This window comes from Lichenostomus cassidix, chromosome 13, assembly GCF_008360975.1.
Source record: "Lichenostomus cassidix isolate B80296 chromosome 13, HeHo_3.0, whole genome shotgun sequence".
Lineage (NCBI taxonomy): Eukaryota > Metazoa > Chordata > Aves > Passeriformes > Meliphagidae > Lichenostomus > Lichenostomus cassidix.
In genome coordinates, this window is record NC_139494.1 from 3,708,153 (window position 1) to 3,722,890 (window position 14,738).

General features: G+C 57.5%; 3 protein-coding genes across 3 annotated transcripts; all 3 read left to right on the forward strand.

The window, feature by feature from the left end:
* STING1 (stimulator of interferon response cGAMP interactor 1) lies at nucleotides 1-6,767 on the forward strand. Its single transcript, XM_085073386.1, has 7 exons — nucleotides 1-298; nucleotides 515-828; nucleotides 1,409-1,586; nucleotides 2,416-2,524; nucleotides 2,682-2,920; nucleotides 4,745-4,931; nucleotides 6,306-6,767. The coding sequence occupies exons 2-7, from the start codon at nucleotides 593-595 to the stop codon at nucleotides 6,497-6,499; spliced, it is 1,143 nt and encodes a 380-aa protein (XP_084929512.1). The 5' UTR covers nucleotides 1-298; nucleotides 515-592; the 3' UTR covers nucleotides 6,500-6,767.
* A 4,611-nt stretch (nucleotides 6,768-11,378) lies between these two features.
* LOC146431102 (SLC35A4 upstream open reading frame protein) lies at nucleotides 11,379-12,566 on the forward strand. Its single transcript, XM_085073389.1, has 3 exons — nucleotides 11,379-11,466; nucleotides 11,567-11,665; nucleotides 11,826-12,566. Exons 1-3 carry the CDS (start codon nucleotides 11,452-11,454, stop codon nucleotides 12,021-12,023), a joined length of 312 nt encoding a protein of 103 aa, XP_084929515.1. The 5' UTR covers nucleotides 11,379-11,451; the 3' UTR covers nucleotides 12,024-12,566.
* Nucleotides 12,567-12,639: 73 nt separating this feature from the next.
* Nucleotides 12,640-14,447, forward strand: SLC35A4 (solute carrier family 35 member A4). Its single transcript, XM_085073387.1, has one exon. It carries the CDS (start codon nucleotides 12,640-12,642, stop codon nucleotides 13,585-13,587), a length of 948 nt encoding a protein of 315 aa, XP_084929513.1. The 3' UTR covers nucleotides 13,588-14,447.
* Nucleotides 14,448-14,738: the final 291 nt, after the last annotated feature.

Below are 14,738 nucleotides of genomic sequence, written 5' to 3' on the forward strand. Positions count from 1 at the left end.
ATCGACCAGTGCCTGGATTTTCCGTAGGCTCATAGAGACCTCATGGATGCCCTGTGTGGGAGAGCTCTGGCGCTCTACAGGCTGCCTGCTGCCGCCAGAGCTCCTTTCATTTTCACTTTTCTGCGTGCTGGGAGCTGTGCAGCTCCACCCGTGGCTCCATGTGCCAGAAGCCTGCACGTCGCAGAGGCTCCGGGTCCGTGTGTGCAGCAGCCTCGGGAAGGAGCCCCCAGCTGCGGGAGCGCAGATCCCGGGAAGCGCCCTGCAGGAAACCCGGGGCTGGCGCCTGGAAACTGCTCCGGTGAGTGTGGCCACAGCAGGGGCAGCCCTGTGGCCGCGCAGCGGGGCGGGCTGGCATCCATTTGGCAGCGCGGTGACCAGCCAGGCTCTGTCTTCCGAGCCCATTTGGGCACAGGGGACATCCCCAAGGCGGGAAGCTCAGGGGAGCTGAGTGCTTTGGGGTGCTCAGTGATGGATGTGCACTTGTCCCCCTGACCTGCTCTTATCCCTCCCACAGTGCTGCCGTGGGCGCTGGGGACAAGCTGCTGCCGTGGGCGCCGGGGACAAGCTGTGCTGACCCCCCCGTGTGTCGCAGATGTCCCGGGAGCCGAGGCAGCGCTATGTCCCGCTGATCCCGCAGGCCCGCGGCGGGCGGGCGCAGCACGCAGTGTACCTGCTGCTGGCGCTCTGTGCCGGGGCTCTGCTCCTCGCCGGGGAGCCCATCGTGCCCACCGCCCGCAGCCTCACCTTCCACTTCGCCACCCTGCAGATCGGGGCGCTGCTCAAGGGCACCTGCTACCTGGCCGAGGAGATCTTCCACCTCCACTCCAGGTGAGCCAGCGGGGCTGGCTGGCTGCCCGCCGGGCTCCTGGGACCACCCTGGGGACAAGGGCGTTGCACCCTCCGGGTGAGGTGGGGCTTGCTCCCGATCTCTGCGCCCACACGTGCCCTCTGGGGCAATGCTGTGCTGTGCCCAGCAGCACACTGCCCTCCATCACCCTCCTGCCCTCTCAGCTCCACCTCTCCCCCTGCCCAGCTGCCCTGTATGTCCATGGATGTCTCCTCTCCACGGTAACTCCCCAGTGTGCCCTTTCCCTGGGGATCAGATCTTGGCCCCCAGCCTTTCCCCCCAACTCAGTGCTGGAGGGCAGGGGGCTGTTGTCTCCCTTTGCTGTCCAGGGTGACATTCCATCTGCTCCCTCTGAGTCCCATGGGTGTTGCAAGGGACCCAAGCCCTCTCCTGGCTGGGGGCACTGGGGTGTGCTGGGCAGGGTCCCACAGGGCTCTGCAGTGCTCTGGCAGGTTGGTGGCACTAGCTGGGAGGTGGGAGCAGCCCTGGCCAGTGCCCCATGGGCTGCAGAGGGTGGGTGGGTGGCCACCAGCCTGACTCCTGTCTCCCTCTCCCACCCAGGCACCATGGCAGCTTCTGGAGGGCTCTGAGCAGCTGCTTCCCCCCGCGCTGGCACGGGCCCATGCTGCTCGTCTGTGGCTCAGCCTACGTGGCTCTCCTCGGTGATGGGCAGCCACTTGGCCTCCACCTCATCCTGGCCAGTCTGTGCCAGCTCCTCATCCTCGCCCTGGGGCTCCAGGTAAGGCTCCCACACCTCCAGCCTGGCTGGCTGCCCGGGGAGCCCTTCAGCCATAAGCAGCCATGGGGACATGTGGCCACCTCTGCGTGGCCTCTGCACATCCAGCCCACCTGGAGTCAGCCTGCTGGGAGGAACACTCTCAGCTCAGCCTGCAGAGCTGATCTCCCTTGGCCCCATGCTGCCAGAAGTGTTGGCAGGAGGGCCTGGCTGCCTCCTCATGAGCACAACCACTCCAGGGAATGGCACAGCACCCCCCACATGAAAAACAGGGGTATTTTAAATCTGTCAGTCAAGCTGGTGCTTGAGGGGAAAGCAGAGCCTATGTGTTCTCAATTATCAGAGTGGTGTGGGGCAGAGCCAAGCCCCAGGTGCCTCTGCAGCATTGGGAGGGCTCTGCTGTGCCCCAGCAGCACTGGAAGGGCCACACAGGCTGCAGAAGGTGCTTCTGTCAGGTGCCTGTGGAACTGGACACTCATCTCCACCTAAACTCACACAGAGCTGGCAGAGGCCACTGGGAATCCCATCATCAGGCACTGGGATGCCTCCTCTCCCATGCTGGAAGCACAGGGCAGATGAACAAGTTGCACTGGGACACATGATCCCAGTGGAGGGTGCTGCCAGGGAAATTCCCAGCTCCCTCCTCTGCAGGGGCTATGGGGGCTGTCAGGGGCTCTGTCCTGCTGCCCTGCGTGGTGGTGGAAAGGGGTGGTGGGGCTGTTCACTCTCCAGATCTCTTTGGAGCTCCCCAATCCCTGTGGAGAACTGACTGTTAAGGATGGGCCCAGGTGGCTGCTGTCATCACCTGCTCTGTCTGTCCTTCCCTCCACAGAAGCCCTCAGCAGTGGAGATATCTGAGATGTCCGAGAGGTCCAAGCAGAACGTCGCCCATGGGCTTGCCTGGTCCTATTACGTTGGGTACCTAAAAATAGTCCTGCCACGTACGTAGCTGTTTCCCTGCATTCTCATGCCTACAGATAGAAATAGCTCCTAATAACAATCCTCCCACTTTTACCGTGTTAGCAGGGAAATGGGGAGCAAGGCAGAATGCAGCTGTACTCACACCAGGCACCTTTGCCCAATGCTCTTTTCCACCAGGGCTGAAAAAGTCCATGGAGGAATTCAGCAGAGCCCATCCCAACCTGCTGGCATGCAGTAAGACCTGGAAGCTCCACATCTTGTTCCCTCTGAGGTGTAATGTCTGTGATGACCTGGAGAAAACTGACAGCAATATCCAGTATGTGACAGACCTCACTGAAACCACCCTGGCCCGAGGTGGCATCAAAAAGAGGGCCTACAAACACAGCCTCTACGCAATCAGGGATGAAGAAAACCAGGTATACTGAGAGCAGTGTTGGGGGCATCATCCCAGAGGTCCTGCTGGCCCCAGAAGTGGCTGTAAGGACAGGAGCCTGTCCCCTCTCCTAATAGATGCTCCCAGCTTTCACCAGGCTTCCACAAGATGGAGAGGTCCTATTCCTGCACCCCTTCCTGCTGGCTACCTCCTCCCAGCCTCAGCTGCAGGGATGGTGGGCTTGCTTAACCCCTCCTGGAGCTGATTTAAGTCCAGAAAACAGTAGAAAACTGAGCAGAAAAAAAGCAGATGTGGGCTACAGAGCATCCCCTCCCACAGGATGAATGTTTCCTTGTGTTGTAAAGAGGTGCTTGAAGATGTCTGTGTGAGTCATTATTTGACTCTCCTCCATTCCCCCAGTCACCCCTTTTGCAGGCTGCTGAGCCCTAAATCTCTCCATCTCACGTTGCATTCATCTCCTCCCACATCTCCCCGCAGACTGGCCCCTACCCCTTTGCCTTGCAGGAGGGAACATCCTGGTGCTGCTGGCCCAGGCTGTGGATGGAGGCATTGGCAGAGCTCTGCTCCTCACCTGGGTCCCCTGCTTTGCCCTTTGGCCGAGGCTGAGCTCTGAGCTGCTGTTTTCAAAGCCCTGCCTGCAGGGACCCCGAGCCCCTCCTGGCCCTGCTCCAGGGGAAGCACAGTCGGCGGCGGGTTTTTCCTGCTCTGCTGCACGCACTGATGCTGTGTTCCATCTGCCAGCCTCCTGCTGAGTCACTCTGCTCCCCGGGAGCTCCGGCAGCTCTGAGCCTGGACCTGGCTTTCCAGTAATTCTGCCCCTCAGCTTCCTGCCCAGTCCCTCACAGCGACGCAGTTACTGCTGGCACCTGCTCCAGGGCACGGCAGTAACTGCCTGCCAAAGCTGGGAACTTCCTGCTAATCTGCATTTACCTGGGGATCACATCCCTTGTCCTTCTCATTTACTCCATTAAACCTTCCAGTTTAACCAGTGTAAGACTTACTGGTAACCCTGCTCCTCCTGGAATGTTTACGGCCTTATCAGATTTCTCCTTGTTTCTTTGATCAGCCTCCTTCCAGCTGTGCTTCCACCTTTCCAATGTTTCTGCTCTTCTCTGCTCTCCAGCTTTTTGTTAGATGCTCAGACTTGGAAGAATGGAATCACAGATTATGCTGAGTTGAAAGGGACCCACAAAGATGATCAATTCCAACTCCTGGCCCTGCACAGGACAGTCCCAACAATCCCACCCTGTGCCTGAGAGTGTTGTCCAAACTCTCCTGGAGCTCTGGCAGCCTCAGGGCTGTGCCCATTCCCTGGAGGGCCTGTTCAGTGCCTGACCAGCCTCTGGGGGAAGAATCTTTTCCTAATATCAAGCCTAACCCTCCCCTGACACAGCTCCAGCTGTCCCCTCAGGTCCTGCCACTGGTCACAGAGAGCAGAGATTGGTGCTGCCCTTCCACTTCCCTTTGTATAGCAGAAAGCCACCAAGAAAGTGTGATCACAGGGAAGGGATATCTCGCTAGGAGACCAAATTCCATGGGGAAAATCACCCTCCAGGCTACTCTTGAGAGCACTGACAAAGCCAGTGGCTGCACCCCATGGGCAGAGGTAGTTCCCAGAGCCCACCTGGCACAGGGGACACCTGGACCTGTTAAGCCAGCTGCTCTGGCAGGGGGACACTGGGGCCAGACCCAGTGTCCCTGTCCCAGTGTTCCAGCACACAGCACCAGTGCAAGACAGGCCAAGGAGCCGCTGAGGGGTTCTGAGGGCTCTGCCAAGAGCCAGAGTCCCCCAGGAGCCCTTTGCCCTGTCCTCCTGTCCCCATGTCTTTTCCTTCCATCCTCGCAGCTCTGGCACTGTGCCGTGGAATATGCCACCCCACTGCAGACCCTCTATGCCATGTCCCAGGATGAGTGCGCTGCCTTCAGCCGGGAGGAGCGCCTGGAGCAGGCCAAGCTTTTCTACAGGACCGTGGAGGAGATCCTGAAAGGCTCCAAGGAGTGTGCAGATGCCTACCGACTCATTGCCTACGAGGGTGAGTGAAAGGGAAGGGGTTGGGGTTCCCAGGACAGTGTCTGTGCTCTTCTAGCCCCAAATGACCTCGGGTTGGGGGTCTATGCAGAGATCAGCTGATGTCCCCAGTCAGGGGCCATGGTGGCCCCTGCTGCCATGGGTGGAAGGGAGGGGCTGCCTTCCCACAGGAAATGGGAGTGTCACTGAACATGGCATCACTGGCTGGGTGAGGGAGGTGATTGTCCTGCTCTGCTCTGAGCTGGGGTGGTCTCACCTCCCATCCTGGGGCAGTTCTGGGCACCACAATGTGAGAAAGATCTAAAGCTGTTAGGGAATGCCCAAAGGAGGGACATAGGGATGGTGAAGGGTCTGGAGGAGCAGCTGAGGGCACTTGACCTGTCCAGCTGGAGGAGACTGAGGTCAGGCTTCACAGGGGGCTGCAGCTCCTCCTGAGGGGAAGCTCCAACCTCTGCTCCCTGGGACCAGGGACAGGACCCAGGGGATGGCTGGAGCTATGTCAGGGCAGGGTCAGGCTAGATATCAGGAGAAGGTTCTTCCCCCAGAGGGTGATCAGGCACTGCCCAGGCTCCCCAGGGAATGGTCACAGCCCCAAGGCTGCCAGAGCTCCAGGAGCATTTGGACAATGCTCTTAGGCACAGGGTGTCTGTGCAGGGCCAGAAGTTCGACTGGATGATCCCTGTGGATCTCTTCCAACTCAGGATATTTCATGATCCCATGGTTCTAAGGAGTTCTTGCTATGGATCAGAGGAACAGGGAAGGTACTGGCAGCACTGGCTGTCCTAGCTGAAGTCCCCAAAGGGACCTGAGACAAGCTGTCTACTGCAAGGATTAAGTATAACAGCAGGCATCCAGGGGAAGCAGCAGCTCCCGTTGCTGTTGATGTTCCAGGGAGAAGTTGCTGGGGCTGTCAAGCCCTCCCCAGCAGTGGGACGAGTGTGTGCTGGCTCAGTGCCATTCCTGCTGACAGGGGATGGGAGGCAGTGAGGCTTTCCCTCATTCTCATCATCTTTTCATCTCCCATCTCCTCACCCCCACCAGATGAAATCAGCATCTTGTTATTATGAATGTTGGTTTTTTTCAGAGGAAACTCAGCACTCTCCCTGATGGGGAGAAGCATTTCCATCCAGCAAGGCAGTTCCCTTCACAAGCACTACTGGGAATCCAGCACATAGTGCCTGTAATTTTACTCTCCTCTCTGCACTTGGTGTTTGAATTTTTTCCCTCTGCTGTGCTGAAAGTGAGAAGTAAAAGCTGTATTTTGACTGTGCAGGAAATTCTGCATATTTTGGGGCATCTCACAGAGACTCTGCTCCCCACCCAGAGCTCTGCCCCAGGACAACCAGTGAAGGCAGGTTTTGTCTTTCTTCTGTTCCAGAGCCAGAAGAAGCAGACACCCACTTCTTGTCCAGAGAGATCCTGTGGCACTTGCGGCAGGAGCATCACGAGGAGATCGCCATGCTCGAGGGGAACCACGTGCACACCCCATCCACGACCCTGGACTCAGCAGAGCTCAACCTCCAGATCAGTGTGTCAGACCTGCCACAGCCACTGCGCACTGATGGCTTCTAACCCACAGCCCCTCACTGCTCCTCAGGGCTCCCATCACCCTTCCCCAACCCCCTTCCTCTTGGGGCATGTGCTGTCCATGGCAGCGACCCCCAGCTCCCACCCAAACCTCCTGTGCATCGCGGTTACTGGAGCAGCTGACTCAGCCCACAGCCCTGTGACATGCTTCCCATTTTCTTTGTTATGTACTGCTCATATATTCTTCTGTGGGTGTACTGTTTTTTTAATCTGCTTGGATTTGTGCCATATAAAGCACTTTCCTCTGGGACAAGTTGCAATATCCTACATCTTGGGCAAAATGTGCAGTCTGCCCCATGTGGGATAGGAAAAGGTTCTTCCTTCAGAGGGTGGTTGGGTGCTGAACAGGCTCCCCAGGGAATGGTCACAGCCCCAAGACTGCCACAGCTGCAGGAGCTCTTGAACAGGGCAGGATTATTGGGGTGTCTCTGCAGGGCCAGGAGTTGGATTCAGTAATTGTTGTGGGTCCCTTCCAGGTCAAAATATTCCATGATTCTGTGATATGCTGTGGTGTTGGATGGGGCTTTGGAAATCCCAGCCATGAGAGTGCCTGTATGCTGGGACAAACACACACAGCCCACATGGCCTGACTCATGGGGTGGCTTCTGCAGGCACACGGAGCATGTGCAGGACTTCCAGGGGAGCCTCCAGCCTGAGGGGAAGTGTTGGTGGCAGAGCAGGCTCAGCCAGGATGGGAAGATGCTGGTGGAAAGGGTTGGGTGGGGGCAGGCTGGAGCTGAGACAACAGCCCTGCTCCTGCCTTCGGCTGCCCAGCTCCTTTTAGAATCATAGAACCATGGAATCACTAAGGCTGGAAAAGCCCTCTAAGGTCATCAAGTCCAGCTCTTAACCCAGCACTGCCAAGGGACTAACCCATGTCCCCAGGTGCTACATCCATGCATTTTTAACACTTCTGGGGACAGTGACTCCACAGTGACTGCCCTGCACAGCCCATTCCAATGCCTGATAATGCTTTCAGTGAATAAAGTCTTCCTGATGTCCAAACTGACATCTCCAAACTGGAGAGATTTGAGGCCATTTTCTCTGGTGCTGTCCCTTGCTCTCTGGGAGCAGAGCCCCACCTGGCTGTCAAGGAGTTTTAGAGAGGGAGAAGGTACCCCCTGAGCCTTTTCTTCAGGCTGACCCCTCCACCCAGCTCCCTCAGCTGCTTATCTTGTGCTCCAGACCCTTCACCAGCTCCATTCCTTCCTCTGGTCAAGCTCCAGCCCCTCGATCCTTCTTGTTGTGAGAGGCCCAGAACTGGATGCAATTCCAGGTGCCTCACCTGGGCTATAATGCAGGGCTCTACCTTCCATGCATGTGAGAGAACACGGTGGGAGATCTCTCCCCAGCTCCAGCCCAGCAAGCTTTCAGGAGAGATTTGGCTGCACGTTGGTCCTGCTGGGACTCAGAATTGGAACCCATTTCGGGATGCAGTAAAACCTTAATCTGCAGCTTAATCTCTGGGTACTGCATCTGTGCAAAACTGGCAAAAACGGCAGATGAAAGGGCTGTGAAGGGAGGGTTGGGACAGCAAAGGCCACTGCAAAGAGCCAGCTGGTTTGCAGGGGTATCAGAAATCTTTGCCAAGGCCTCCAGGATGTGCCTGTTCTCCACTGACTGGAGAGGGAAGACAGCAGGTCAGGGACCTCCTGCTCCTGGGAGGTCACCCTGGGTGCAGGGAGCAGAGTAGGGATCTGGCCCTGGGGTGTAGGCAGGATGTGGGTCCTGGTCACCTGAGCAGTGTTCCCAAGGGCACACAGCAAATGCTGTGGGCACCTGCTGAGATGCAAGGGAAATGCATGGCATCGGGGCTGAGCTCAGCAACACAGGAACAGCCAGCAGCAGCTGTGTGAGCAGCAAAGCCACCGCAGTCCCCGAGGGCTCACACCTTCAAACCCATCCTTGTGGGGCACAACTCTGTGTCCTCCTTGGTGCCCTGCTCCCTTCTCCTGTGGAAGCTTCTTATCTCACCCATCACTGCAGCCAGGCTGGGCTGGAGATGCTGATAAGCTCAGGCCATACTAGCAGGGGACAGGTTGAAAGACAGGCACAAGCCCAGAGGAAATCTGACAGCACAACCTTGTTCCAGCAGCAGCCGTGCTGCCAGCCAAAGGCTCAGCTCCTGCCACTGCTCAAGGGCACAGCCAGGGCCAAGGTGAAAGCCTTTGCTGGCAGCAGGAACCGGAGGCAGGGCTGGATCAGAGGCAGGAAAATCAAACCTCAGAAGTGGCAGCTCGCTGCTAAGCTGGCCAACACAGGATAACCAGTTTCCCCTTGAGCTCTCCAACGGCACAAACAGCTCTGTTTTAGTGCTAATTACCGCATCCCACAGCAGGTCTGACTCAGACTCAGGACTCTCCGGCTTGGAGGCAGACCCATCCTGATCCATCGGGAGCAGCAATGCCACCACACCTCAGCAAGGGGAGCTGAGCAGGTCCAGGGGCCACGACAATCCAGCACGTCCCAGTTAGAGCAGAGAGGGATGGTCACAGCCAGGATCCTGCTGAGCAAGGCACAGACTGGCTGCATCCTCCCTCCAGGCAGGGCTCGGCTTAGATGCAGCAAGGACAGGGCTTCTCCCAGCCCTTCCTCACATCCCAGCTGTTTTCCCACCAGAAATCCCAGGAACCACCTGCAGCGACCCATCTGTGCTGCTCCACACAGCACAGAGCCTTAGTGTGTAACCTCGGGAGGCTGAGGTGAGTTCTCTCACAGACCCTCTGCAGGGCAGGTGCTTGGGCTTCTACCATGAACCTAGAAAAACTGATCTTCATGGAATCCCAGCAGGGGTTGGGTTGGAAGGGACTTTAAAGCCCATCTCATTCCCACCCCCTTCCACTATCCCAGCTTGCTCCAAGTCCTGTCCAACCCGGCCTCGGACACTTCCAGGGGCAGCCACAGCTTCTCTGGGCACCCTGTGCCAGGGCCTCAGCACCCCACAGGAAAGAATTTCTTCCCAATATTTAGTATAAACTTACTGTGCCATGTAGTCCTGCAGAAATTGCTGGTGAGGCTGGCAATGGGTTCACCTCTCTGGAGGTGAGAGCAGTGACTGATCACTGGTCTCTGCTGCCCTCACATGTTTTTTACAAATACCCAAATTTTCTAAATGAGCCTTACACTAAGTGGTGCTTTTCGAGTGTTGTGATTGTGTTCCAAGAAAGGCCATTGCACTCACATAGCTTTATTTTATTTTTACCTTTCATACAGTAAAAATCCTGCTTGAAAAGTGGCTGATTTGAGATGGCTGAGGAAAACCTTAGTCAGGTTCACTAAGCCCACACCTGCCTCTGGATGAAGTTTGGAATCCTGCAAAGCAAGGAAACAGCAGCTCAGCACTCAGCCTTCAGCAATGGTTGGACTTAAACCAGCTATTAATAACAATATTAATGCTTTTTCTTTGGGCTGCACCTGCCACTGCTTCCCGAGTCCCTTTCCTTTCCTCTTCCCAGTGCTCAGTGGGAACAGTGTAATTTACACTGGGAATGTATCTAAATTAACTTGGAGAGCAGCAGCTTGACAGCCCAGAAGGCTTCACAGAGCTGCCTCCTTGCTGGCGTAGCACCCACGAGAGTAACACATACATAACCCCCAGCATCCCAGGTTTTAATTAAATTGTGCCAAGCACCTGAAAGCAACATTTCCCACAGTTCCTCAGTCTTGCCTGCAGTTCTGCAGTGTCTGTTTTCCGAGCTGGAAGTGCTGCAGTCTGGTTTTCACTGGCACCTTCAGTGGCTGTGTCAGCTGGAGCGTGGCCCCAGCACAGCTCCGTGGGGCTTTGGGCTCACACAGAGCTGGAACAGCCCCAGGTTGTGCCAGGCATTTGATATTAGAGGAAATACCTTCACTGAAAGAGTGGTCAAGCACTGGAACAGGCTGCCCAGGGCAGTATTGGAGTCACCTTTCCTGAAATCGTTCAAAAAACATGTGGGTGTGGCTCTTGGGAGTCGGTAGCTTTTTAGTGCTTTTTTGGCTTGGCAGGGCCGCTTCGATGATTGGATTTGACGATCACAGGATCATTTAGGTTGGAAAAGAACACCAAGATAATTTTTGTTCTTTCCTTAATTTTGTTCTGGTATTTCTGGGAGCATAGGTGGAAATTCCTCCCTGGAGAGGGTCTGCCCAGAGTGACTCCTCAAGGCTGAGTGAGAGATATGCTCCTGGGCATTGAGATGGGTGAGCAGCATCAACCTCTGTCCATTAATTACTCTGCTACCTTTAACAGCATTTAGTATCAATATTGCTTCAAAAATAGTGCACTGCTCTAGCAGTTAGAGCTACCTACACTGTGCAGTAAATAATTCTGATTAAGATCTTTTAGTCTAATTGGTACCATAATTAATTATTTTATTTAAATATTTTAGGGTTACCATCCTTAATCCCGAAGGGCAAAGTCGTATAAAGGCTCAACTGCACCTGTACAACCCTTTAGACATAAACTACTGGCCAAGCCTGGGACTGGATCAGACTCTTCAAGGAGGAGCGCTGGGAAGCTGCGGAGCTTGGCATAGCCATCCACGCACAGGCACCCCGGGGGCGGGGCGGCGGCTGGGCCCCGGGGAACCTGACCACGCTGAGGGACGACCATGAGTGCTGTCAGTCTCACCCGGGGCGTCCCCGGAGGTGCCAGCGCCCCGCGGGCTTGGTGCAGAACAGCGCTCTGGCAGGGCTGAAGGCAGCCACACCGCAAGAGACGAGAACCCCACCGCCTGCCCGCCTGCCCCAAAATGGCGCCGGGCGGGCGGCATGAGGGAGCGGGGGCTGTCACGTGACGCCGCTCCACCCAATCAGCGCCGGGAGACGCTTCCGTGGCGGGAAGGGGAGAGGCGGGAGGAGTCACTGCCTCCATGACAACCAATCAGCGGCGGGGCCAACGGGGAGGCGTCACGTGCCTCCCTGTCAGGCAATGAGCGGCGGTCGGCGGCGGCGCCAAGATGGCGGACGATAAGGTGAGCGGGGAGGGTCGGGGCTGAGGGGCGCCGCGGCCGGGGCGGGTGTGCTGCTTCCTTCCGCGGGAGGGGCCGGGAATCAACTCCGTGTCTCCGGCAGGACTCGCTGCCTAAGCTGAAGGACCTCGCCTTCCTCAAGGGGCAGCTGGAGAGCCTGCAGCGCAGGGTGGAGGACGAGGTGCAGGCCGGCGTGGGGCAGGTAATGTGTGGGCTCGGGGCGGGCAGGCCGCCCCCGCTGACAGGGACTGGGGTGTGGGGAAACAAATCCCAGGGAGAAAATAACCCACAACCCACCCCTGGGGCATGTCCTGTGTCTCCCCGACCCCGCCCGGCCGTGCCTCACTGTGCTCTCCCCTCAGGACGGGTCCCTGCTGGCATCGCCCTTCCTCAAAGGCTTCCTGGCGGGATACCTGGTAGCCAAGCTCCGCTTCTCGGCTGTCCTGGGCTTCGTGGCCGGAACCTGCACGGGGATTTACGCCGCCCAGAACTACGCCGTGCCCAACGTTGAGAAGACGATTCGGGACTATTTGAATTCACTGAAGAAAGGTCGGGACTAGCAAGGAGGAGCCCGGAGGCAGCAGGGACTGCAGGAACGGTGCTCCGTAGGTAGCAGGCACAGAGCACTCGCAGGGCTCTGGGAGGCACATCACCTGCACCCTTCTTTTCCCTGGAAAAGGGCTTTTCACCACACTACGGCGACACATCAGGGAGCTGGTGATGGGTGTTTCTTGGGCATCCTGGCAGTGGTGATCACTGCACTAACCCACAGCAGCTTGAGAGCACTGAGGGGCTGCCGGTTGCCTTTTACCCTCACTTTTCCCTGTGCCACTGTGGACTGAGGGGCTGCTGTGCCCTGTCACCTCTGTGCCCTGGGAATGTGAGGCTGCTGTGCCCTGCCACCTGTGTGCCCTGTAACCCATGTGCCCTGCCACCCAGCCCACGCTGTGCCCTGGCAATGTGCTTTGTGTGGCTTCTCAGGAAGGCTTGTAGTTCTCCTCCTAATGAGAGACAACACCCTGCTCTCCTGCTGCATCACAAATGTTGCAGGGAACATCCTGCTTGAATCAGGCTCATTAAATTCTTGGTATTTGGTCTCTTCAGTGTTGCAGGGTGAGAATCTGTCTGGCCTTTCTGCACTGGTAGCAGCTCACTCGTGCTGTCTCCTGCCCGGAAATGGGGATGTTTGGGAATGCTGCTGGCTCTGCCAACAGGCTGCTCCAGAGGGGGCTCTGGGCACTGATGCTGCTGCTGTCTGTGGCCATCTACGGCTCCCACGCCCCGCTCCTGACCCTCTGCAAGGTGGATGGAGCAATCCCCTTCAGCTCCACGTCTGTGGTGGTCCTCGTGGAGCTGACCAAGCTGGCGCTGTCCCTGCTGTTCCTGCTGGCCGGGGCGCGGGAGCCGCTGGGAGCAGCGGTGTCCTGGCGTCACGCCGCACCCTTCGCTCTCTCGGCCCTGCTCTACGCTGCCAACAACAACCTGGTGGTGCACATGCAGCTCTTCATGGACCCCAGCACCTTCCAGGTGCTCAGCAACCTGAAGATTGTCAGCACGGCGCTGCTCTACAGCCTCCTGCTGCGCCAGCGCCTGGGCACACGCCGCTGGCTGGCCCTGCTGCTGCTGCTGGCTGCCGGTGTCACCTACAGCTGCGGGGGGCTGCGGGGACCCGGTGACACCGGCGGGATGCGCCTGCACGTCACACCCGTGGGGCTGCTGCTGCTCTCCGTGTACTGCTTCATCTCCGGCCTCTCTGCTGTCTACACCGAAGCCATCCTGAAGACCCAGGCGCTGCCTCTCAGCCTCCAGAACATCTTCATGTACTTTTTTGGGGTCTTGCTCAACCTGATGGGCTCTCTGTGGAGCGGCGTGGAGGGAGGGTTCCTGGAGGGCTTCTCCCCGTGGGTGCTGCTGATTGTGTTCAGCCAGGCACTGAATGGCCTCATCATGTCCGTGGTGATGAAGCACAGCAGCAACATCACCAGGCTCTTTGTCATCTCCTGCTCCATCCTGGTCAATGCCCTCCTCTCTGTTGCTCTCTTCAACCTGCAGCTCACCCTCCTCTTCTTCATGGCTGTGGTGTGCATCGGCCTGGCTGTGCACCTGTACTATGGAGTCACATAGCCACTGCCTTCCTCCCAAGTGTCTGGGCAGCCCTAACCCTTCCTCAGGGCTGGAATCATTCCTGGTGGGCACCTGCACAGCTCCAAGGACCCCCCAAGGAAGAGTGCTGAGGGGGAGAGCATCCTGTCCCTGCTTCCATGGGGAAACTGGGCCCTACTCTGGTCCAGCCAGGCACTGTGCTATGGAGTTCCCATGGGATCAGGCGTGCCCAGCCTTAGCAAGGGTCCTGAACCCCTTGTGCATGTCTCATAGCCTCCAGATGCACCAGGAGAGGTTCAGGTTGGACATTAGGAATAATTTTGTCACAGAAAGGATAATTAAACATTGGAAGGGGCTGACCAGGAAGGTGGTGTAGTCACCATCTTTGGAGGTGTGGATGCCTCGGATGTGGCGTTTAATGCCATGGTCTGGCATTAAGATGATCTTGATGATCTCAGAGGTCTTTTCCCACCTAAATGGTTCTGGGACTCTGTGTCCCATGTCCTCAAGCTGCTTCCCCACACCACAGTGGCCTGGGAATGCTCCAGCAGGAGTTGGCCCTACTGCACCTCCTGCCAGCCCATCATGGGACTGGTGCCATTTCAGCTCCCATGGATGCTGCTTGATCCCCACCATTCCTGGTGCTGCTACCCGGGGCCTCTCCCACCTCTGTGGTTTCCAGCCCAGCCCCTGGCTGGAGCCCTGCTGTCCTCAGGCCCCATTTCCCCTTCCTGGGCAGTGTCTCCGCCGAGCAGACAGGGACTGGGGGATGTGGGAACTGTTTCACCTACTCCCCAAAAGGGAGATCCCCCCCTGCCAAATTTGTACCAAGTTCCTGGCAGGCAGAGGCCACCTGGGGTATTAAAGCTGCGGTTCAATAGTATCTGTGTGTCTGTCCTTTGTCTGCCCTCCCTGTGGGAGGTTGTCTGTGCCCCTTGGGACAGGTTTGGGGGCAGGGGTGTGAGTCTGAGCCTGACAACACTCATGGATGAGGGGCACCTTCTTTATTCCATGTGGCCCCAGCTCAGGGCTGCCAGCCCTCCCACCAGGCTGAGCTTGTGCTCCCACAGGCAGGTTCCCAGCAGGGTTGTCCCTCCCTGGACCAGGTTTCCTGAGGGGACAGGAGGTGGAGGCTGTGCCTGGGATAACTCCTGTGGCTGGGGCTGGCCGGT

Excerpts from the sequence above, each read along its gene's own strand:
- STING1 (XM_085073386.1), top strand. The coding sequence starts at position 593 with ATGTCCCGGGAGCCGAGGCAGCGCTATGTCCCGCTGATCCCGCAGGCC. Across the intron at positions 2,525-2,681 it reads CCTAAAAATAGTCCTGCCAC|GGCTGAAAAAGTCCATGGAG; the intron begins GTACGTAGCTGT and ends CTTTTCCACCAG. Across the intron at positions 4,932-6,305 it reads CCGACTCATTGCCTACGAGG|AGCCAGAAGAAGCAGACACC; the intron begins GTGAGTGAAAGG and ends CTTCTGTTCCAG.
- LOC146431102 (XM_085073389.1), top strand. Across the intron at positions 11,666-11,825 it reads TGCAGGCCGGCGTGGGGCAG|GACGGGTCCCTGCTGGCATC; the intron begins GTAATGTGTGGG and ends CTCTCCCCTCAG.
- SLC35A4 (XM_085073387.1), top strand. The coding sequence starts at position 12,640 with ATGGGGATGTTTGGGAATGCTGCTGGCTCTGCCAACAGGCTGCTCCAG.